A 25,151-nucleotide genomic window follows, 5' to 3' on the forward strand; every position below is an offset into this window, starting at 1 on the left:
CATCCCTAATCCCTAACAACTACCAAAATATTCTCTATTTCTAAATTTTGTCATGTCAAGAAGGTTATAGAAATGAATTTATGCAGGTAAGTAACCATTTGAGATTGGCTTCTGTCACTTATAATTCCCTTAAGATTTGTTCGAGTTGTTCTATCGATAATTTCTATTATATTATTATCGCTAAAATAGAAATAATATAATTTCTATTATATTATTATAGGACAGATGTCCTCAATCTGTTTAACATTCAGCTGTTGAAAGACATCTGGGTTTTTGTATTACTAATAAAGCTGCTATGAACATTTTTATACAGGTTTTTGTATGAATATAAATTTTCATTTTCTTGAAATAGATGCCCAACAATACAATATCTGGTTTGTATGGTAATTGAATGCTCAGAGTATAATAAACTGCCAAATGTTTTCCAAAGTAACTGTACCATTTTATATTCCCACCAGCAATGTATGAGTGATCTAGTTTTCTACCTTTTTTTTTTACATCACATTAGTCTGTGTGAATGACAAAATTAGTAAATAAATACATGACTCGTATAAAGACAGCTTGTAAAATGTCAATCCAAAAGTCCAAAGGTAAAAAGGCAGGAGTTATAAAAAAAACAAAACAAAAAACTCTCTCAAGCAACGGCCTCTCTTACTTGTCTCTGCTTCTCACACCTTGCAGATATACTTCATACCCCTAGAAAGTTCCAGTGTACCCCTAAAGCTTTGCTTAGTGTAAATTAAAATAAATAAATCTCTTCTTTTTAAAGCAGGATCATGGCCTATAAAATGCTTCAAGTGGCCCTGTGTTCAACATTGCTTATAGGTAAGAACCTCTTTAAAAATTTTTTTTATCATGTCTTTTATAACTACGAGGATGACAGATAACCCCTTTTAACTTTTTAAAGACATGAATAAATAGGTTGTGCTGTGGTTTTGAATATGTTAGTGTTAATTGTGTGTATGTGATCATTTATTCCTAATTATGTATTAACATATTAACATGTTACTGTTGCTAAGAAGTCTGTTTAACTGCTGCCAACAAAGAAATGCTCAGGTATCCTTGAGCAAAAAAGAAATTTAAATGAATTTTAGAAGCTGTAATACTTACTTTATTCTCTTAGGTGGAGACCTCAAGGTGCTTTGAGAATGTGAATTCATTAGCCTTTAGGGCAAAAAGTAGTTCAGGCAAGTGGTGTTTTAAAGGCAGATCAGGGGAGGCACAAGAGATCAGATAATTTGCTGCCAAATTGGCCCAATAATTCAGTGGCTTGTATCTCAACTGAACTGAGAGGTCATTTGTCTTTCTTGTAACCAAAACTGAAGAAATTCACAAAGGTATAAATTAAATTATTCTCACAGTTAAATCTCTAAAATTTATAAATACTTCTCATAAAGATGCTTAAATCAGAATAAATTTCTACTTGTAAGATAAGCTTGAGACTTATGCAAAAAATTTATGTGCTGTGCTTGAGGTACACACACACACACACACACACACACATATTCAAATAAATAAATATATATCTATACCTACATTACTTTTGCAAATTGTATTTCTCTTTTGCATTACTTTATCTGTTTTTAAATTTTATTTTTCAATTATAGTTCACATTTAATATTATTTTGTTTTAGTTTCAGGTTTACAACATAGTGGTTAGACAGTCATATACTTTACAAAGTATTCCCCTCGACATTTCAAGTACCCACCTGATACCAAACATGGTTATTACAATATCACTGACTACATTCCGTATCCTGTACTTTGCATCTCCATGACTATTTTGTAACTACCAACTTGTACTTCTTAATCCTTTCATCTTTTAACCCAGTCCCACAACCCCTCCTCCCTTTTGGCAACCTTCAGTCTGTTCTCTGTATTTATGAGTCTGTTTCTATTTTATTTGTTCATTTATTTTGCTCTTTAGATATCATAGATGAGTGGTATTGGTATTTTTCTGGCTTATTTCACTTAGACTAATATCCTCTAGGTCCATCCATGCTGTCTCAAATAGTGAGATCTCATTCTTTCTTATGGCTGAGTAATATTCTATTGCATATATGTACCACCACTTTTTTATCTTCTTGTCTACTGATAGGCACTAGGGTTGCTTCCATAAGTTAGCTACTGTAAATAATGTTGTAGTGAACATAAGGATGCATGTATTCTTTTGAACTAGTGTTTTATTTCTTCAGATACATGCCCAGAAGTGAAAACACTGGGTCATAATGTAGATCCACTTTTAATTTTTTGAGGCAACTTTACACTACTTTCCATAGTGGCTGAATCAACCTGCATAACATTTGATTGCACACTATACCTAGACTACTGATCTAAGTATATATGGGAGTATATATAAATACATATATATATGTGTATGTATGTTTGTGTATACATAATTAGCTTTTTATTCCTAAATTTTTGGGTAATTTTAATAGTTTTAATCGCCAATATTGCATTTTGCATTTAGGACATGTTTAAATAAATTATTTAGAAATGCTTAGCCGAGTTATTATAAAGCAATTATCATCACACATATCTCCAGATGAAAAAAGGGAGGCTGGCTCAGTTTGAGTGAATGGCTGAAGAGCACACAGCAAATTGAAGTAATGGGCTGGTTATAATCCATCAGTATAAAAGCATTGCCTTGAGTACTGATCCATGCAGTTGACTTTAGAGTAGAAATCACCACATCTGGTACACATTCACCTACGAACACTGCAGGGTCAAAAATATCTGGTAATACAAAAACAATTTTTGTGGCCTTTCTTTTTTTTTTTTTCTGAAGCTGGAAACGGGGAGAGACAGTCAGACAGACTCCCGCATGCGCCGAGGGGATCCACCCGGCACGCCCACCAGGGGCGACGCTCTGCCCACCAGGGGGCGATACTCTGCCCTTCCCGGTCATCGCTCTGCTGCGACCAGAGCAACTCTAGCGCCTGGAGCAGAGGCCAAGGAGCCATCCCCAGCGCCCGGGCCATCTTTGCTCCAATGGAGCCTTGGCTGCGGGAGGGGAAGAGAGAGACAGAGAGGAATGGGGGGGGGTGGAGAAGCAAATGGGTGCTTCTCCTGTGTGCCCTGGCCGGGAATCGAACCCGGGTCCCCCGCACGCCACGCCGACGCTCTACCGCTGAGCCAACCAGCCAGGGCCTTGTGGCCTTTCTTAACAAGTTGGAATTAACTTTAACACCAGCTGAGATGCAAATATATCTACCTACAAAGACAAATGCTTTGACTCACTTCACTTAATAAATGATTGAATGAATGAATGAATTTGTGTAATTGAAGTTCATTAAATTACAAGTTGAGATCAGAAACTAAGGACAGAGGACCATTGACACTGCTGGGTTAGTCCTTCTGATTGCAGGAAAGAAACCTTTATTGCTTTTAGACTGAAAAGGCTAAAATGACTGAACCAAATTCAGTCATTACATGAGTAATTAGTTTAACCGATGTTTTCTAAATCATACGGTTCTATTTTTTTTAATTTTATTTATTTTTTTATTTATTCATTTTTAGAGAGGAGAGAGAGAGGTAAAGAGACAGATAGAGAGAGAGAGAAGTGGGGAGGAGCTGGAAGCATCAACTCCCATATGTGCCTTGACCAGGCAAGCCCAGGGTTTTGAACCAGCGACCTCAGCATTTCCAGGTCGACACTTTATCCACTGTGCCACCACAGGTCAGGCAAAATCATACAGTTCTAAAGAAGGAAACCATACCTTGAATCCACTTTTTTTGCTTCTCCTCCCTCTACCCTTTTTCATATAAGAATGTAGCCTATTCACCTATTCCTCCCTGAAGCCCTTCTGCGTATCATAAGAATTTTTTTTAATATGTTTGTTTCTATTATTTAAAAAAACATTTTTTCTGTTACAGATTAATTTCTAACAAATTACTTTTGTCTAGAATTTAACTTGAAGTAAATAGGGGGAAAATGATAAAGAACCTTACTCAAGTAATTGAATTTATGAGCAGAGTCCCCAAATTCTTTTATTGATTTTTCTCAAAATAGTAACTTTTATACATTGGAGATCATTCCTTGGTCAGAGAATCAGAAATCCAAGTGTCATGATTTGATTATAAAACAAAACCAAACAAAAAAAAACTCTCTCTTTAGTATTTAGGTCAAGGATTACTCTCTCCTATAATAAAACAGCGCATATTATTACCATTTTGAATCTTTATTTTGTGTCAGGGACAGTCTATATGTTACCTTAGTTCAACTCTCAGAATCACTCTGCAAATAAGTGTTATGATTCGCATTATACAAAAAGGAAGGTGAGGCTTAGACAAGATAAATGACCATACTACACAGTTAATCCTTAGTGCACACTGATTCACAACCAAATTCTACATCCAGGCCTTCTGAGAACAAAACTCTTCTTTCTACCAACTGTCCCCTCTGGCACTACAGCGCTATGTATGGGACAGCCAGAAACAGGAGAAGCGGCAGAGCACACAGCAAGATCTCCCCCTGGAAAAGTAGGAGTCAGTATTGTCGCCATTGCTTCCACAAGAAAGGTGGGGAGTTTGGGAACATGGATTCCATCTGAGGAAATAGAGCCAAACCAGGATATAACCAAAGACTTTCTCTGACAGTTCTTAGTTGACTGAAGGTAAAAAGGAGGCCTAAACTCAACAATGTTCCACCACAATAGGGCACTTATTAAAATCAAACAGCTCCATATAATATAAAGAAGTAATATGGAAAATACTCATATTTGGAAAGTGAGTCACTGAGTAAGCAAACTAATCCTTCGGGTTGACTCATATATGAAACAGTTGGGGAGGAGGTCGTGCCCTTATTGTTGACCTATGATCAGAATTATCCATAAAGTACAAGTAAGCAGCCTTTCAGCTACTGACCATGCTGCATGCCCACCCCCAAAGTCAAATCAGTTTCCATCACTGCATATTTGTTCCTCTTTTTTCCCTCCCCCCACCCTCTCCCTCAGGTAACCATGTCACTTTTATTTATGTCCATGTGTCTCAGTTTTATATTCCACCTATGTGGGATATATATTTGTTCCTCTTTATTCTGGTTTTACATACAGAAATAATAAAACTCCCTTTGGCCTGTTCTTAGCATAGTTCCAACTCTTTTCAGTCCACAGTTACTAACCAAGGGTACTTTGCCTTGAAGTTTGTTTGTTTGGGTTTATTTTATTTTATTTATTTATTTTTTGTGTGTGTGTGAAAGAGACAGAGAGAGGGACAGATAGGGACAGACAGACAGGAAGGGAGAAAGATGAGAAGCATCAATTCTTTGTTGTGGCACCTTAGTTCATTAATTGCTTTCTCATAGTGCCTTGATGGGGGGGGGGGCTGCAACAGAGCCAGCGATCTTGGGAGGAGCCAGTGACCTTGGGCTTCAAGCCAACGACCTTGGGCTTCAAGCCAGCAACCTTTGGGCTCAAGCCAGGGACCATGGGGTCATATCTATGATCCCACACTTAAGTCAGCAACCCCACTCTCAAGCTGGTGAGCCCCTGCTCAAACGAGATGAGCCCAAGCTTAAGCTGGCGACCTCGGGGTTTTGAACTTGGGTCCTCTGCGTCTCAGTCTGACACTCTATCCACTGTACCACCGCCTGGTCAGGATGGTTTTGTTTTTTTTTTTGATAAAAGTTGTTAAGCTCACATTTTCTTCCCCACTGCCCCATCAGCAGCACCAGTCCCGCCCTTTTTGCCATCTTCTGTGGAAGGAATGCCCTTTTCAGTTGGGCCTTCAGCTCTCCAGTTTCTTGGGGAGTTTTTATTCCCTGATGCATTTTTGGTTTTTTTTCTGAGATATTGTTCTTAATTTTACCTGCTCACTTTGGTTTGAGGTTGATGGATACACTGAAAAAAGTGGGTAGTGAGAATATCCCGGGAAATAACTTGGTTGGACAAAAAATGTCATTGCCTGTGACTAAATTCACTGAGCATGCTGAGTGTAGAACTATTTTCCTACCGCTGTAATGTCATTTGTCATAGCATTAGAGTTGGGAATCCCATCAACACACATAGGGAGTGACCCAGAAGGGGTCACTATTGGATCATGTAAAATGCTGCCTTTCATGAGTTACAAATTTCTCCATCAACAAGATTAAAAACCAATAAAATATCTGTCTGCTCCAAATATATCCCAGGGAATCACTTGGCCATGAGACTGAGCGTGAACCTGGCAGTAATGTGTACCGAGAGCAAGTTAAAACAGGTTGGAATGGAACGCAAGTGACACCAGTTTTTGTTTACATTTCAAAGTACTCAACACATCAGCAGTTATAATGTCAATAAAGTTGAAGTTCCTGAGTTAAAAGTTCAGTTACAAAGCATTTTATTAACAGGTAGTTTAACGTGGTGCTGAGGATTTGAGAGCCGGTCCCACAGTTAAGTGCCACTTTCTTTTTCCCAGTCATGTCTATCAAACGCCTTTGCCCTCTCTCTTTCATACTGTCCCTTCTTCACGTGGCATCTTCCATTTTGCAGCCTCTTTTCTTTTTTCTCTCCTTCCTTTGATTTCTGGTTTTGATTTCCCTCTTCTCCTTTTCTCTTTTTCTTTTGCACGTTTTTCCTTTCTAAACCAATTTCTTACCTTTGATTCTCTCTCTCTCACTAATTTTTATCTGATTTATAGCAAAATGAGATAATCTATTCTATTAAACCCAACTCTTTTATCTTTGACCATGAATTTTTTGTCAGTGACTAAAGTGCAGAGTGGGAAGAAAAAAATTTAACTCTTTTCTTATTTGTGGAGAAAATTATTTACTTACCACAAAGAATAAAATATGTATTTAAATCTAAAAAATATGAACATAAAAAAATTAAAAATATAAACCTAAATGTGAGTATATTGATCTCTCACAAAATTATAGTTTTTCCTACATTTATAAAGATCCTAAAAGGTTACCATATTACCAAGATGTTTGTATAGCCTTCCCCCATCCTCTTTTGTATATAATTCTTAGTGACCATTAATACTTTAAATATTTAATTTATATTCATACATAATTGTCTGGGTACTTGTTTCATCTTTTTTTTTAAAGACATAAATAATTTAAGGGCAAGGACTGAGAGTCAATCCAATAAAAATAATAAATAATAAATGTTATTCTCTTGTTGCTTAGACTGAATGCTAAGTGCTTCACTTTCAGTATCCCATTACTAAGTGTTTTTTTAAACTTGTAACAGGACTATAGTGCTTATTATCCATTTCCAGTACCAACTGTCATGTAACATTACAAATATCAGAACCACCGGCCCCTACGGGAAAGAGCTACTGTAGGCCTGTCCTATGAACTTGGTAGATATTTTGTGTCTTAGGCCCCAACTGAATTCCAACCTAATTACTTCACAAACATTGAAATTACAAGAGAGAAGAAATTCACAAACATGGCTTTCCAAGGATGACAAGCTTCTGCTAGGTAAAGTGCCCGGGTCTGTGCTCTATTTTTTTTTTTGTCTGTTTCTTAGTGAGGGTCTTAGAAAACAGCCCTACTAGGTTGTCTGAGCCACCTTCCAACACATAACACTCCCATTCTTTGTTTTGGTTTGGATCAGTTTGAGAAGTAAAACAAAGATGATTATGGAAGGCAATCCATTTTCTTTATTACTGAGAAAGGCCTAATGGAAGATGGAATGTGCTATAAGTACATAAAAGGCCTCATTAGTGAACCCACAATTTGGCAAATTTCATATCCAATAGCAGGTTGCAGAACCAGAACAGAAAGTGTACCCTTAAGGGCAGCTCACTCTCCAGGGGAAAAAGGAAGATCATACTGGACACGCCAAGTTATGCCTCTTGGATTTACCAATTAAATGAGGCACTTCTCCTTCCAAGGGGCAGAGTACACAAAAGGGTAAAGAGAGGCCTGAGATTATTTTAAATGAGCTCCCTCTGTAGGAGGAAAACAGGAATCTGCCATCAGACGCTGTCTTTTCATTCTGTATCTTATGTTTCACATTAGTTCGTATTGATCTTTTCAGTGTATAGGTTCCTACCACAAGTGCCTAGTGTATAGACTATTCAATCATTTTTCTACTTTCCAATTTAGAGTCTCTTTTTCAAATTTTCTTGGGTGATGGCAATACAGGAAGTCTCTCCACTTCTGATTATATAGCTCCCTTTACTCCAATACTGCTCATGAGCCTATGATAAGCACTCTTCTCTTTGTGTGTAATGTTAATACACTCTTATTTGTTTTGCTTTAATTACTGGCTAGCTCTGTTTTGACTTTTCTTTCACTTCTGTTTGTTGCAGGGCTGAATTTCTCAGTATGTAAATTCCTTGGTGGTAGTAGGAGCTCTGCCCACTTAGCATATGCTATATGTTTCCGATTGCATAATATCACACAGAGAAAGACATTTTCACTAATGACCTATTTGTTATGCATACATTACAGTTAAAAATATTAGAGCTGGAAGAGACCTTAAAGATCCTATGATGGAGCCTCATCTTACAGAGCAGAAAATGGAGGTGTAGGAATAAAAAGTGACTATTCACTGCCAGGGTCAGGATAAGACTTTGAATCTCTGATCTTTCTTAGCTTGTGTAGAAAGAGCTGTAATTTTGAATATCTCCATACTCTGAAGTGTCTGCCTTATTTTTACTGTACATAATTTTCTGCAGAGGATATTCTATAATGATTTTGATAGTAGTACTAAACTTGGTAGATCTTATTAAAAACTTACTATGATGTAGGATTTAAAAAAGAAGATATGTAGGGAGATGGAAAGGAAGAGAAAAAATACTTTTATAGCTTATGATTATAAAGTTTTAAAAAGGTATTAACCTGACTCACATTGTCTACATTTAAAAAACCCACCTACTTAATAACCCACAAGGTAATACAACTCAGGGTTCAGTTTTCAAACCCCAGCAGTATTATAGAGGCTTACAAACACAAAACTCTGAGTTTGCTCTCACTAACTTTCAAGGATGATCAGGCAGAATGAAAAAGGGAGGAGAAACTTCTCAAGCAGAGAGGATAATAGCATGCCCTTCTATAGTACTTACATTTTATTTCCAGTCCTGCCATTGACTTACTATGTGACCTTGAGGGAGTCATTTAATCTCCATGTGTCAATTTTCTCATTTCTAAAGTAGGATAATAAATACTACTTCCTGTCTCTCTCCTGGGTGATGTTATTATCACCACCAATTAATATTTATCGGATGCCTGTTGGTCACATGGTGCTGAGGTAACAGCTTTGCTCTGGGGGTAGACTGGAGCCAGAGGAGATTATATGAGTGAAACATTTTCCATGAGAAAAAAAAAAAAAAAGAACCAAAAGATTTACAAAAGGCAGAATTATTAGAGCTTAAATAGCTAGTACTTATATTTTAAAGGATACTATTCAACCAAGATTTATGTAATAACAATGTCTTTCGTTGTTTTCTGTTTGTTTGTTTGTTTTTGAAAAAGAGAGAGGGACAGACAGAAAGGTAGAGAAATGAGAAACATCAACTTGTAGTTGTGGCATTTTCCTTGCTTCTCATACGTTCCTTGACTGGGGGGGCTAGCTGAGCCAGTGACTCCTTGCTCAAGCCAGTGACTTCAGGGTTTTGAATCTGGGTCCTCAGCATCCCAGGTCGACGTTCTATCCACTGCCCCACCACCCAGTCAGGTGTAGTAGCAATGTTCTTCTTAGTGATTGTACAATGCTCCAGGATAATGACAGTCCAGAATGCTGGTTTTCTTATTTGTTGATGATTCCAAATAACATTATCTTTAGAATTACTGCATTTGTTTTAGCTGTAAATTATATCTTAAGCATAATTTATTTAGAAATATTTATTATATATTGGTGACATCAGATTTAATTTACTTAGCCATTCCTTTTCTTTTAAAAAAAAACTTATAAAAAAGAATAACCTAGCCTGTAGTGGCACAATAGATAAAGTGAGAACCTGGAACGCTGAGTTTGCCGGTTCAAAATCTTGGGCTTGCCCGGTCAAGGCACAATGACAATCAATGAACAGCTAATGTGAAGCAACTATGAGTTGATACTTTTTGCTTTCCTGCCCTCTGTAAAATCAGTAAATAAAATCTTAAAAAAAATAAAATAAAAACAGAATAAGTACACATTAAACATGTAACATTGCATAACACTTTTTTTTTTTGCCCAAAAGAATGAATAGAAATCTGAAAAGTCACCTATTAACACATTTCAGCTAAAACCAAACTTTAATGTTGGTCCATCCATACTTATCAGCCCAAATGAATGAGAGTTCCCTATTCTCTCCAAATCTATCCTGTCTTCCCATCCCTCTGCCATTTACCTAATTCAGACCCTATTAATCTCTCATCTGGACTATTCGAAGAGCCTCTGACTTGGTTTCTCTAACTCTCTTCTCTTTTCCATCTGTCTTCCGTACCACTGACAAAGGAGTTTTTAAAAGTAAATCTAAGAATGATTAAACAAAATGCTGGCATGTTCAGAGTGGTGGGATTCAGCCTGTTTGCACCGGTTCAGCAGTACTGATACCTAATTTTTTGTTGAGTTCAGCAAACTGGTTGTTAAAATGGCACTTGTCATTAGGGTTCCGTCTAAGGTGGACACCTGGGCAGCCACCTGATATTGAAATCATAAATTTTCATTCTTCACTCTTTTTTTAATGTTCATCTGTGCAACAGCGTACGCTATGTTCGTGTAGTAATGTTTATTCCTTCCACAGGTGAAAAAAATTGCAACTGAGGACACCAATCAAGAAATAGTATGAAAATATCTTAAGTAACAGTTTTATTGTTTTTGTGAGGTGTTATTTAATATTTTTTCATTAATATTTTAAAACTTATGATCTAGTTTTGTGTACCTTTTTATTGTTCTTATTTAAGTATTAAATGCATAAAATAATAAACTACCTTTTGGTATATATATATTTTTATACTTAAAATAGTCATTAGTGCAGAGAACTGGTTGTTAAATTATTTGAATCCAACCATTGCATGTGCATATAAAATATTTGTTATTTAGCCTTGAAAAGGAATGAAATGCTGACATATGCTACAACATGGATAAAACTTCAAGATATTAGACCAAGTGAAATAAATCAGACACAGGACAAATATCACATGATTGCTCTTATATAAGTACCTAGAATAAGCAAACTCATAGAGACAGATAGTGAAAGGTAGTTTGTTTAAAGCATGCAGGGTTTCTATCTGAGATCATGAAAAAGTTCTAGAGATAGTGGTGATGGCTGCACAACATTGTGAATGTTTTTGACACCACTGAGTTGTATACTTAAAAATGGTTAAAATGGCATGTTTTATTTTATGTACAGTTTATGACAATAAAACAAAAACTTTAAAAAGAAATTCCCATTGATTTGAGAGAGAGAGAGAGAGAGAGAGAGAGAGAAGCATCAACTCGCTGTTCCACTTAGTTGCTCCATTTAGTTGTGTACTCATTGGTTGCCTTTCATCTGTACCCTGACCAGGGATCAAACCCAGTACTTCTGTGAGCCAGGATGATACTCTATCCCCTGGGGCACCTGTCCAGGGCCAAAACAAAAATATTAAAGTAAATCTAGTCTTATCATTTTCTAGAACAGAAATGATTATCATTTACAGAATAAAGTCCAAAGTCCTTGGCATGACAGTAACAATCCTTCAGAATTGAGCTCCAGATTATCTATCCAACATTATCTTTGACACATCTATACCACAAAATACCTTTCAATCACATGGGCAAAGTGAGGGTCATTGAACCTGAATTCTACGTTGCTCCTATGTTGCTGGGCTCTTTCAACTCCTTCAGCCTGGAATACATGCTCTTTGCTGCCACTCTTTCCTCTTATCTATAGAAACTTTACATATTCTTTGATGCTCAACCTAAAACTAATTTCACTGTTAGGCTTCCATGCCAATATTCAAATTAATCTTTTTCCCCTTGGATGGTCTAGTCACAATATGTATTTTTATAATTATTTATAAACTCTGAATATAATGTGAGTTTCTTAGAGGCAAGGTTTTTTTTATTTGTTTGTGTGTTTCTTTCTCTTTCCATGCAGTGATGATTGTCAGAGTAGGAACTAGGGTGAGGCAAGTGGCAGTCTTATAGCCCAAAATTTGTATATATAACCCCGAGAGTGAGTTCTTTCTTATATTTTATACCCTAGTGACCTCACTTGCTTCATTCTAGTCTCAACTCTGGTGATTAGCAGTTTCCTTGACGTTAGTATAGGCGCTTATAATGCATTGTATTAGTTATCTGCTATGGCATAACTAATTTCCTCAAACTTTAGCAGTTTCAAACAATAAACATTTATGGTTTCAGTTTTCAAGGTCAGGAATTTGGGAGTGGCATAGGCTGATGATTCTGATTTAAGGTCTCCCATGAGGTTGCTGTTAAAGAGGTTAATAGGGGCTGTAGTCATCTGATGACTTGACTGGACTAAAACATCAGGTCCCCAGGGCCTTGCTTACAAGGCTGTTGGTGGAAAGGCTTTTAGTTCCTTGACATGTGGGCCTTTTCCTCAGAGCCACTTGAGTGTCCTCAAAAAATAGAGGCTGACTTCCCTTAAGGATCCAAGGGAGGGACAAAGCAGAAGCTGTAATATGTGTTAAGTCTTAGCCACAGAAACCACACACAGATATCCAGTGTGTTATGGCTACACTGGTCAGCCCTAAAAAGTGAGAGAGGTGACTACCCAGAATATGAACACCAGGAGGCAGTGATCTTCAGAGACAATCTTAGAGAAAGGTTTCCACCACCATTCTGGTTTGATCATATTTTATTAGATTAGTTAGCAACCGGCCAGTTTTATTTCTGGCATCTGGTACCAGTATCTTCTGAGGCTGACTTTTGTCTTTTATTTTTAAATCATTGAATAAATAAAATTGCTAACTTTTTATAATTGTAGACTATGTCTGAGTCATTTTTTTTTTGATCCTCCATTGGTAATAGTACAGTGTTTTGCATCACCCAAAGGCAGCCTCGTTGATGTATATATAATACCTGGAGAGGCTGTCATTTTTAATAGGCACTCATTTGGAACTAGAAGATTGACAAATTAAACTAGAAAGAAGAGAGTTGATAGCTAGAACCCTGCTCAAGACCAAAGCTTGAAAAAACATGAAATCATAGAGAATGTGTAAGTAATGATTGTTTCTTTCTTTGTCTATAAATGCACAATAATTTTATTATTATTATTATTACTCTATCTGTCTCACAGTCATAATATATTCCGATGGTTCTGAAGGGAGAATTTTATCTCCCCTTTTTACTAGCTGTGTGGCCTTGAACGTATTTTTTAACTTTCCTGTGACTCAGTTTCCATGTCTGCAAAATAAAATGATTAAAAGTGCTACTTCTTAAGTTTGTTGTGAATATTAAATAAGGTAATTCAGGTAACATATTTAGCACCATGCTCAATAAATGTTAGCTAATATTATTAATATTTGTACATGTACTTGTTTTCAGACATTAGTCTTGTATATTCCTAATGACTTTTGCTCTCATCATTCCAACAGCTTAAAATTAAAAGTCTTGCTTCTTCTTCCATCATGCTAATTTAATCTTTTCTTCAAGGAATAAGTTAAGCAATTTCCTGACCATGAAAATGACTGCTTGTGTCCTAGTGCCCAATAATACAACCTTCTTCAAAAGTCCCTTAGCACAGTCAAATCGTGCGTTGCCTTGTTTTGCCTTGTACCTTAGATTCTTTCTTTCCCTCTCCTACAGAGGAGAAGTTTCATAGCTCATAGCTCACTGTGCCCTGATCCATACAGTGGTCTGTTACTGCTGAAGGTGCAGAGTGCCTAACATAACATTGCTAACAATTAGATTTGTAATAGATACTTTTTTATCACTGCAATAAACAGATTGTATTATAATATGTAGGTCAAGAGTGTGCTTTCTTTTATATTGATTCAAGTTACAACTCTGAACATGATTGTGTTTTATTTAAGAACAAAAGGACTACATAGACTGTTAAGATTTTAAGATCTTAAAAAAAGAAATCTGGTCTTAAAGAATTACCATCTTATTTTTTCTTAATCCTAAAGTGGGAAAGAGATACAAAATACAAGCCTGTTGATTTAATGATAGCTCTCTCAATAGTAACAATTTTAACTACAGAGCCAGATTTGGGAACAATCGACTTTATTTTTATTTTTATTTTTATTTTTTTGCAATCGACTTTAAACTGAAAGATAATGTTCTATTTCAGAAGGCTAGGAAAGCAAGAATAAGATTGTTGACTTCCAGGTGTGAGGCAGTTGATTTATATCAATTAATTTATTCAATCCTTGCAATAATCCAATGTTATTTTGTTACTGTGTTATTATTATACCTCTTTACATACACGAAAACTAGAGCTCAGAGAAATTTAATAACTTGCCTGAAGAAGTGGTAGAGCTGGAATTAGAGTCTAGGTCTGTGACCTCCCATGCATGTACAGAAGCTCTGAAATCTCCATCCACCAGACACCAGCTCTCACGCTGTACCCATACAATTCACAGACAGTACAACTGTGGCAAAGAGCTAAGGAGCAGCCATCTCCCTCAAGGCATAGCTTTTCCAGGGTTTCCTTCTCAGGCGCCCATTCTCCCAAAGATTATAGATAGCTGTGTCTCTTTTAGAGGAAACATTGAGATATAAACCATTGCCCTAAAAGATGTTGTGCTCTTGAACTCTGAATTACAGGAGTGTTGGGAGCACCGTTTTTGTTGGAAGACCCAGCAAACCAGTTTCTACATCTCAAAAGACACATATATTTACAGGATTACTGGGACCCAGATCACAGTCCAAATATGTGGGGAAACACACTGGCTGATCAGGTATTTACATTAGAAACAAATGGCCCATCAACATCTACCTTTTTAAATAAGTATCATATCAACTGATGTTAACACAGCTTCAGCTTAGCCCTGATTTTTCCTCTCCATCTCTCTTGAGCTATATCTGCGCTTTCCTCTCCATTAAATCCCTTTTGTCTGGTAAACTCCACATCCTCCTTCAAGACCAGGATTAAATGTTCCCTCCTTTCTGAAGCTTTTTCCTGCTTTCCTGGGAAGCATCCATCCTTCCTTCTTCTTCCTCTTTGCATGCTGCTCATGTGTGAATAACTCACAAAATGTCACACTGGAATTATTTGTTTCATGCACCCTACCTCCTCACCTATGCTACAGAGGTAAAGTGCATGTCTTATACATCAAACTATTTATTCTCAGGAGCTACTAAAATGACTGTTATGTAATCAAGACTCAATAAATTACTACATTTGGGTAGGTTGATGGATGGATCGTGATCACATTTTAGTTCCCTCTCAGTTGTTCAGTAGCTAATTTCCTTCTGTGATAATTATCCAAGTCTTTAATATCATTTCATTTGCTTATCTTTTGTTCATGTTCTTATTCATTTGTATTCTCACTCCAAGAGAAATAAAGAAGAAACTTGCATTCACCAGTTTCTTTTGTTTGTTTTTTTTGTTTTGTTTTGATTTGTTTTGTTTTGTTTGTGACAGAGACAGGGAAAGATGGAAAGAGGGACAGACAGACAGGAAGGGAGAGAGATAAGAGGCATCAATTCTTTGTTGCAGCACCTTAGTTGTTCATTGATTACTCTCTCATATGTGTTTTGACTGGGACGGGGGAGGGGGGGCTATTGCAGACTGAGTGACCGCTTGCTTAAGCCAGAGACCTTGGGTTCAAGCTGGTGAGCTTTGCTCAAACCAGATGAGCCCGCGCTCAAACTGGTGACCTTGGGGTCTCGAACCTGGATCCTCCACATCCCAGTTCAATGTGCCACTGCCTGATCAAATGCATTCACCAGTTTATTTCATCTTTTTAATGGAAGAACGCTTTGAAACTCCAGGCCAAATGAAATTGTTAAATTATCTAAGGATTTCCATAAGTCATGACTTCCCTCTTACAATTCAGCAAATCAGAAAACAAAGATGTGTAACAATTAATTAATTTCTTCATTGATTCATTCTTTTTCCCCCCATGTGTTTTAGGCTCTCACTATTACCAAGTATAAGGATTGTATCAAATAATTTAAAAAATTAAATTTCCTTAAAAAATATTTGAATTTTCTTATATTCCTGTGTCCTATCCTTACTCCACATAGTTGGGTTTTAACTGGTCTAGCAGGATCAGCTTGATTCTGCATAGCATTTGCTGGTGGGAACCACCAGCTTGAATAATGTATCTTGTTTTACGCTTGTTTTTACCCAACAGATATAACTTAGAGGTATTAAAACAAGACTGTGTTTATTTGGCAAATTAAAGAATTACATAGACTGGAAGACTTTGTCTTCTTTATGGACTATTAAATTTTCAATTACACTCCTGACTATAATTGTAGATTAGTGCTACGATCACCTGACAGCTACTATAATGTAAGACTCTAAGACCACATTGGTTCATGCTGTGGTCCCGTGAATACTGCAAAACATTTCAGCAGTGAAGTAAACAGGTTACTAAAAGTGTGAAAATCAAACATTAACTGGACTTATTCTTCCATTGTATTTCTCTCAGTCTTGTAGGAAATATCTGTATGATAATCATAATAATTGATATGAGTGTTCTACACACTCTGAGATCATTACTTGTGTTTCCTTTTATTACAGGCTCGTGAAACATGGACTTCTTTGAAAACAACAGCACAGTATTATCTGAATGTGAATACCTTTACCTCTGACATGTCTGCTGCCCAGTAAATGTGCTTTGCTGGTTAAACCAGAACACCAAAACCACGGGTTTTGGGGAGCTGAAGGCAAATGTCTGTCATTTACTAGATTATTTATTATGTCTGACTCATACAGATGTTGAACAAAGTAAATATGATAATTCATTTAGTGACCTAGAATTAGAAGTTCCCTGTAAATGGTAGATAAAATGAGAACTGATATGTAAAAGACTGTAATAATTATGTTTACCAAAAAAAGCTTTTATAGAAAAAGAATGTTTTTTTTAAAAAAACAATATCATTAAAACTCTCTGTTCATAGATGTTGCCTTTCTATTGCCTTTTTTTTTTTTTTCTATTGCCTTTTGAGTTTACTTTTTAACTCAAGGAAGAGGGATTTCTCAAATGTAGTTCATTTTCTCCTCTTTTCTCATATATATATATATATATATATATATATATATATATATATATATATATAAATAGATTTATTTTGAGGAAGTGGCTCATACAGTTAAGGAGGCTGGCAGGTCCAAAAACTGCAGCGTTGGTTGGCAGGTTGAAGACCAGCGATCCAAAATTGCATTTCAAGTCCAAAGGCCAGCAGGCTAAAGATTCCAGAAAAAAGTCAATGTTGCAATTCAATTTCTAAGGCCATGTGCTGGTAGAATCCCCTCCTCCTCAGGGAAAGTTAGTCTACTTTTTCTATGCCAAACTTCAGCTGATTGGATGAGGCCCAACCATATCATGGAGGGCAATTTGCTTTACTCAAAGCCCACTACTTTTAATGTTTTTTAATCCAAAAACATCCTGACAGAAACATCCAGAATAACGTTTGACCATATATCTGGTCACAGTAACCCAGCCAATTTGACACACAAAATTAACTATTACAACCTATTTTAAGTTATTGAGATTGTGTACACACACACACACACACACACACACACACACACAGAGAGAGAGAGAGAGAGAGAGAGAGAGAGAGAGAGAGAGTTGTGATTGGACCAACATAGAGTGGAAAAAAAGAAGAAGACTTTAATTCATTTGTTTGTTCAGTATAGTATCAATATATGAAAAAGCTTAGTGGATTGTGGACACCTAATAATATAAAATTGTAACTTAGCTGTCAAGTTGATTTTGATTTACATGACACTGAGGAGCAATTCTGCTATTAGGTAGTTACCTGACCAAACCAACATGGAAAGGAGATTTCTTTTCCAAATGCAATTCCATGAGAAAGTTTTGGAAATTCATATGATATCAGAAAAACAAAAAACAAAACAGAGCCACCTAGGTCTACATAAAACAATTTATCTGGAAATCTAGTTAACTTCCATACAACTGAGCAGGAAGTGGTGACTATCCAGTTTTTTGGATAGAATTTAAGAAAATCCAGGTACCACATATTTAGTGTTTATATGCAAAATCAGCTTAGGCCAGTAAATCTCTGAATTCAGTGTTTAAATAAATTGAGGTACCCATTATCTGGCTGACTCCATTTAACTGCTTGTTTTCAAAATGATATGTTGAAGTGTGGAAAAGAAAAGCTCTTAACATGAATAATTTTTTGGCAAAACTTCCTTTCTCTAAAACAAAGAGACTCTTAGCAGAACTTACTTTTTCTGAAGACTCCCTATTCCTGGCCTTGAGGCTGGTTTCCCAGACGGTGGCCTTGGGCTCGCTTTGCAAAGTTGCAGGTGTTTTCAGAAAGTTTCTCCCTGAATTAACCCTATAGAGAAACACTGTAAGAAAGCCTGTTTCACTGCTTTGCTTTACTGCTATGCTTCCTCTCCTCCCCATTCCTCAGTCAGTATGTAATTTTCCCTTTAAAAACCCACCCCAAAATGTGTTCCCACCACATTGATTTGAATGACATAGGTCTCCATGTGATCCACACAGCCTGTTAATTAAAAGGCTCCATAATTTCTTAATTTAGCTAATTGATTGATTGTGTGGCAGATGTCTTATCTCGCTGTTCTGATACAACAATGTGAGTTGACATAACTGATTTTTTGGGGAAGGGACTCCAATTTGGTGTACATCTGTGTCTAGTGTATAAACCCTATGTAAAAAGTCTTTTTATCTGGCCCGACAAGGCAGTGGCACAATGGATAGAGCCTCAGACTGGGATGCGGAGGACCCAGGCTCGAGACCCCGAGGTCATCAGCTTGAGCATGGGCTCATCTGGTTTGAGCAAAGCTCACCGGCTTGAACCCAAGGTCGCTGGCTTGAGCAAGGGGTTACTCGGTCTGCTGAAGGCCCTCGGTCAAGGCACATATGAGAAAGCAATCAATGAACAACTAAATGTCGCAACAAAAAACTGATGACTGTTGCTTCTCATCTCTCTCTGCTCCTGTCTGTCTGTCCCTATCTATCCCTCTCTCTGTCTCTGTAAAAAAAAAAAAAAAAAAAAAAAAGTCTTTTTATCTGATGACTAAAGACTTCTTAACGTTTAGTCCTGAACAAATTTGAGCAATCTGTACAACACCAGGAAACACAGAGGGGAGACTACACTTTTCCCAACTTACTTCCTGAAACTTTTACATAACCTCTGCAGCAGGGCCATTCACATGTTCTACTGCAGCATTAAGAACATACACTCTGCAGTGACTGAGTTCTTCTGAAGTAGAAGGTTTCTATTCTAAAATCTAAAAGAAAACCATGTTGATTTGCCTTCTTTGTCTCATTAACTAAATAGTCCATTATTTAAGTGGAAATGACTGGTAATGATATTTCTACTAAATTTCAACTCCTCTGAGCTTTTGCTCAGAGGAACCAGTCAACAAATACACCAAAGATCAGGCTGCCTCTTTCTATGGTCTCTTAGACACTCTACCCTCTATAATGCTGATTTACATAGTTTCCCAGTGGACATTCCAGTGTTAAATTAATCCATAAAACATTTTTGTGTCTACCTTGATGAGAAGCATGGCTCTAATTTTGTTGTATAACCTGCTCAAAAACCTGTTAAAAATTTTTTTTTGACTGATGAAGAGGGGAGAAAATAACATTTGTTGGGACAAAGGCTTTGCTATGTACTATACTAGACAGTTTATATAATTATCTTACTGAATGTAATAATATTCTAATAAGAAATGTCCTGTAGAGCCCATTTTACAGATAAGAATTAAGGCATGGATAGATTACTTAGATACAGCTAACTAGAGATAAGTCTAAAACAACAATTAGAATGTCTCAGCCTAAATCCTGGCTTCACCAGTGGTAGCTGTGCAATCTTGTACATGTCACCTCTCTGTGTCTCAGTTTCCTATCGTGTTTTATGGGAACAATTAGACCTACTTAATGGGAAAAATACATAAGATAATATGCATAAAGCACTTAGAAAAGTGCCTGGTACATCAGTGGAACAATCAATAAAAGTTAACTATTATGATTAGCTTACCTAAAGTTACATGAGAATTCAGGTTGTTTTCTCAGTATCACAATATGGCTTCAGCATCCCCTTTCTGGAACTCAAAGCTCCCTAAGATCTGATTTCTTTCTTATTATTTCATCTATTCTCCTCAAATACTCTTGATACCTTGCATCATTTATTGACTCATTTATTCACTTATTTCACAAACACTGTTGCCAGTTTTTTTTGGCCTTGGCGAAATGGAGACACAAAGATCATTAAAACACAGCCCCTTTTCCACAGAGCTTTAAATTCAGCAAGAAAGATAATTATCCACTGTATTTATCCAGATGACTTACAGAGGCTTAAATGATCATGAGTGCACAGTGGATGGACAACTTACTTAACCTGGGAGAGTCGGGGAGTCAGGCAGGTTTCCACTGAGGAGGTAGCTTCAGATTTAAGTTTCAAAGGATGCATAAGAGTAATATGTAAATTCTAAACTTACTTTTTTATTACAGTATATTTTATACTTACAGTATACTTATAGTATGTTTCATACTATTATTATAATATATATTTTATTATTATAGTATAAAATTTTTCATTTTTAATGATGCATTTGAGAAAAACATTGATTTCTTGTTCTACTTATTTATGCATTCATTGTTTTTTTTTTTAAATTTATTGATTTTAGAAAAAGAGAGGAAGATGGAACCCTCAACCTTGGTGTATTAGGATGACACTCTAACCAACAGAGCAATCTAGCTATGACCATTTTAGTTGATTGTTGTGTGTACCCTGACTGGGGATTGAACTCACAACCTTGGCATACTGGGACAATGCTCTAACCAACTGAGCTACCTGGCCAAGGCCTATATAAATTTTTTAAAAGCAATTATGAGATTTATAATTGTAACTCCAACATTACCCAGGACAGTGCTTAATATGTAGAAAGAATTTGACTCATAAATGAATACTGTTTAGAAGCATCCCTGTCAGGGAAGCAGGTGCTATTTATTCCTAAGATTTTCTTCTTATTCTTTGCTATAAACCAAACATTTGTGTCCCTCCAATATTCATATGTTGTAACCTAATCTCTAATGTAATGATATTTGAAGGTAGGACTTTGAGAGGTGATTAGGTCATGAGAGTGGAAGCCTCCTGAATGAGGTTAGTACCCATATAGAAGAGACCTCCACAGAGCTCTGTAGCCCCTCCTACCACATGAAGACACAGGAAAAAGACAGATGTCTATGAATAAGAAAGCACCTCTTAACAGACACCAATCCTAGTATCACCTTGATCTTAGACTTCCCAATCTCCAGAACTATGAGAAATTTCTGTTGTTTGTAAGCCTCCCAGTTGATGGTGTTCTGTTATAGCAGCCAGAGCAGACTAAGACACCTTCTTATCTCTGCAACAGAACAAACAAATAAACGCAATATAATTTATCCACATGATTCCCAGTGAATCAATAAGAGAACTGAATAAGAACTTGATAATATTTTTTTACTTCTGGTCTTTAGTTTCATCACCACAACAGATCCAATTTCAAAGGATATTCATCCTCCTATGCCAATTCCTTATAATTTAAAAAGAGTAATTAATGGATGGGAATACTGTACATATTAAACAAATTAAAATAAAGGTATTTCTTTTCCTTTTATTTTTTTAAGTGAGAGGAAGGGAAATAGACAGACTCCCGCATGTGCACCAACTGGGATCCACCTAGCAAACCCTGCCTGGGGCCGATGCTCAAATCAACTAAGCTATCCTCAGCACCTGGGTAGATGCTCAGACCAATTGAGCCTCTAGCTGCGAGAGGGAAATGGAAAAGGAGGAGAGGAAGGGGAAGAGAAGCAGATGATCACTTCTCATGTGCATCCTGATCAGGGATCATACCTGGGATGTCACACGTCTGGCCGACACTCTATCTACTGAGCCAACTGACTGGGACCAGTATTTATTTTCATGTGTTAATTTTACTTATTCCATTCATTTTCCTCAGATTTATCTAAAACATTTCAGGTAAGTGAACCAGACAGAGAACATAAATGTCTCACACTGTTATCTACATTGATTGCAACAGCTTGAATAAATTTAATTGAAAGTAATTTAGCATTGACTGGTTAAATATACAAACTACCCATATGAAGCAGAGACATTGCTGGACTCGTACAAATTAGAGACAAAAAATAAATAAATAAATAAGTGTTTGGAAATTACATCACAAATTGGAACTGTCTTGGAAGGCAGTTGAAATATAAAAATAAAATAAATTATTTAAATTCAAAATATTTTATTCTAATCACCATGTGACAAAGCAGTTGCATTTTTTCCTTCTGATCATAATGTTAGAAAATAAGTTAATTATATTTTAACAGATAATTTCAGGAGAGTTATGCTTTTTAGGCCTTACCCATTTTTTACTTCATCAAAAATAATTTTTATTTATTTAATAACATTTTTTAATTAATTTTTTTCTTCTTTTCCCAAGTGAGAGGAGGGATGATAGACTCCCTCATGCACCCCAACCAGGATCCACCAGGCACCCCTGTTTGGAGCCAATGCTCTGCCCATCTAGGGCCATGCTTACAACAGCTATTTTAGCACCTGAGGCAGAGGCTCCACGGAGCCATCCTTGGTGCCTTTGCCAGTACACTCAAATCAATTGAGCCATGGTTGTGGAAGGAGAAAGAGATAGAGAGAGAGAGAGAGAGGAGAGGAAAGGAGGAGGGATAGAGAAACAGATGGTTGCTTCTCTTGCGTGCTCTGACCAGGAATCAGACTCAGAAAATCCACACGCCAGATCGATGTTCTACCACTGAGTCAACTGGCCAGGGCCAAATTTTTCCAGTAATTGAAAGAGAGAGGTAAGGAGAGAGGGAGTAAAAGAGAGAAAGATAAACATCAACTCATTGTTTTACTTAGTTTTGTTTAGTTGTGTACTCATTGATTGCTTTTCAAAAAATGCTCCAACTGGGGTCAAATCCATGACCTTTGGTATGCCTGGAAAACACTTTATCCAAAGAGCCACCTGGCCAGGGCAAAAGTAAATTTTAAAGCCGTTTTTGATTATCTTTAATCCAAGCAGTAATTATCGAGAGGAAAACGTTAACTTGTAGTATAGTTGAAATTTTTAATACTTTTAAATACCATACTCTCTGACATTTTTTTCTGAGATGCTTAATGTTCAATTCCTGGTTCTGCCTCTTCCTAGGAGAAAGAGAGAAATATAGTCTGTATTTAAGAATGTAGTTCTTCACTGACTAGCACTGTCTGCTTGGGCGTGTCACTAACACTGCTTGGCTCTGTTTCTTATCTGTGAAATGGAGATGACGAAAGCACTGACCTTGACCTTGTGGGTAAAATGAAGTTTATGTGAGATGAGCTTCTGGCACTTAATAGGCCCTCTACAAAATCTTCTTTTTTTTTCCAGTAATAAAATGCACATATCTCCACTTTGTTTTCAAATATATATTTAACTGTTAGGAGAATTCTTCATCTTATAAACACACAAAAAATACTGGGTTTTGTTTTGTTTTAAAGCTAGAAACATACCTGATTATGATATGTAATGTTGAACAAATTCCTACTAGAAAGTCCATTCAACAATTGTATCATCTGAAGTGCTCTCTGTGATTCACATGCCACTGCAGATTATTATTCTTTATTCAGCTCTTGAAAAAATGATCAAAACTGAAAGGCTGAGAATTTTGCTCTGAAATCTATATAATTTTGTTAACCAGTGTCACCCTAACAAATTCAATTAAAAAAAAAGTAAACGATTATTTAACAATTAAAAAAAACACAGAGAGAGAACAATGATGTCATCACTTGAACTGGGAAAATCAAGAGGAAGATCAGTTAGAGGGGGACTGGAATAAGTTCAGTTCTAGACACACCAAGTTTGACATGATTAATAAAATTATATAGGTTTCAAGTGTACAATTAGATAATTCATGATATGTATATTGTATTGTGTATTCAGCTCTCAAAGTCTAGTCTTTGCTTGTCACCACATTCCCACCTTTACCCTCATCCATCCTTAATATTTAAGACTGTTAAATTGATCATAATTGATATATTTTAGGGGACCCAAGTTGGAGATGAGTCAACTACTTTGACATAAGCACAGAATAATTTACATGAGTGAGGCAATTCTGATTGTATATTGAGTTCTACATGATTTAGTGATGATCAGAAGAAAACAAAAAGAGTGAAAAACTTGCCCATACCAAATGCAGGCGAAGGTACAAAGCAATAGAACTCTTTGCTACTGGGATACAAAATAGTACAGCCATTTTAGAAAGCATTTGACAGTTTCTTACAAAGGTTAAACATAATTTTATCATATGATCCAACAATCATGTTCCTCATTATTTATCCAATTATGTTGAAAACTTAGATCTACAAAAAATACCTATGTATGAATTTTTATAGCAACATTACTCATAATTGCCAACAATGAGAAGCAATCAAGAGGTCCAACTGGTGAATGGATAAACAAACTGTGGTACATTCATACAGTGGAATATTGTCCAGCAATAAAAATATACACACTATCAGTGCCTGGGCCGGTTGGCTCAGTGGTAGAGCGTCGGCCTGGTGTGTAGAAGTCCCGGGTTCGATTCCCGGCCAGGGCACACAGGAGAAGTGCCCATCTGCTTCTCCACCCCTCCCCCTCTCCTTCCTCTCTGTCTCTTTCTTCCCCTCCCGCAGCGAGGCTCCATTGGAGCAAAGATGGCCCGGGCGCTGGGGATGGCTCCTTGGCCTCTGCCCCAGGTGCTAGAGTGGCTCTGGTCACAACAGAGCGACGCCCCGGAGGGGCAGAGCATCGCCCCCTGGTGGGCAGAGCATCGCCCCCTGGTGGGCGTGCCGGGTGGATCCCGGTCAGGCGCATGCGGGAGTCTGTCTGACTGTCTCTCCCTGTTTCCAGCTTCAGAAAAATACAAATATATATATATATCACACATACACATACACACACTATCAAGCCACATAAAGATATGGAGAAACCTTAACTGCATATGATTAGTTAAAAAAGCCAGCCTGGGAAGTTTCTAAGATGGCGACAGAGTAGACAGATGTTCCAATAGCCATCTCACAGGATTAAACTGGAGTTAAATTAAATGTAAGAACAGTCATCTTGAGAAACTAACTTAGGTCTAA

General features: G+C 36.8%; 1 protein-coding gene across 1 annotated transcript; it reads left to right on the forward strand.

Moving 5' to 3' along the window:
- The first annotated feature begins 639 nt into the window (after positions 1–639).
- C8H3orf85 (chromosome 8 C3orf85 homolog) lies at positions 640–16,935 on the forward strand. The gene is made up of 3 exons (XM_066241205.1): positions 640–825; positions 14,634–14,767; positions 16,561–16,935. Exons 1-3 carry the CDS (start codon positions 777–779, stop codon positions 16,648–16,650), a joined length of 273 nt encoding a protein of 90 aa, XP_066097302.1. The 5' UTR covers positions 640–776; the 3' UTR covers positions 16,651–16,935.
- Positions 16,936–25,151: the final 8,216 nt, after the last annotated feature.

This window comes from Saccopteryx bilineata, chromosome 8 (assembly GCF_036850765.1).
Source record: "Saccopteryx bilineata isolate mSacBil1 chromosome 8, mSacBil1_pri_phased_curated, whole genome shotgun sequence".
Taxonomy (NCBI): domain Eukaryota; kingdom Metazoa; phylum Chordata; class Mammalia; order Chiroptera; family Emballonuridae; genus Saccopteryx; species Saccopteryx bilineata.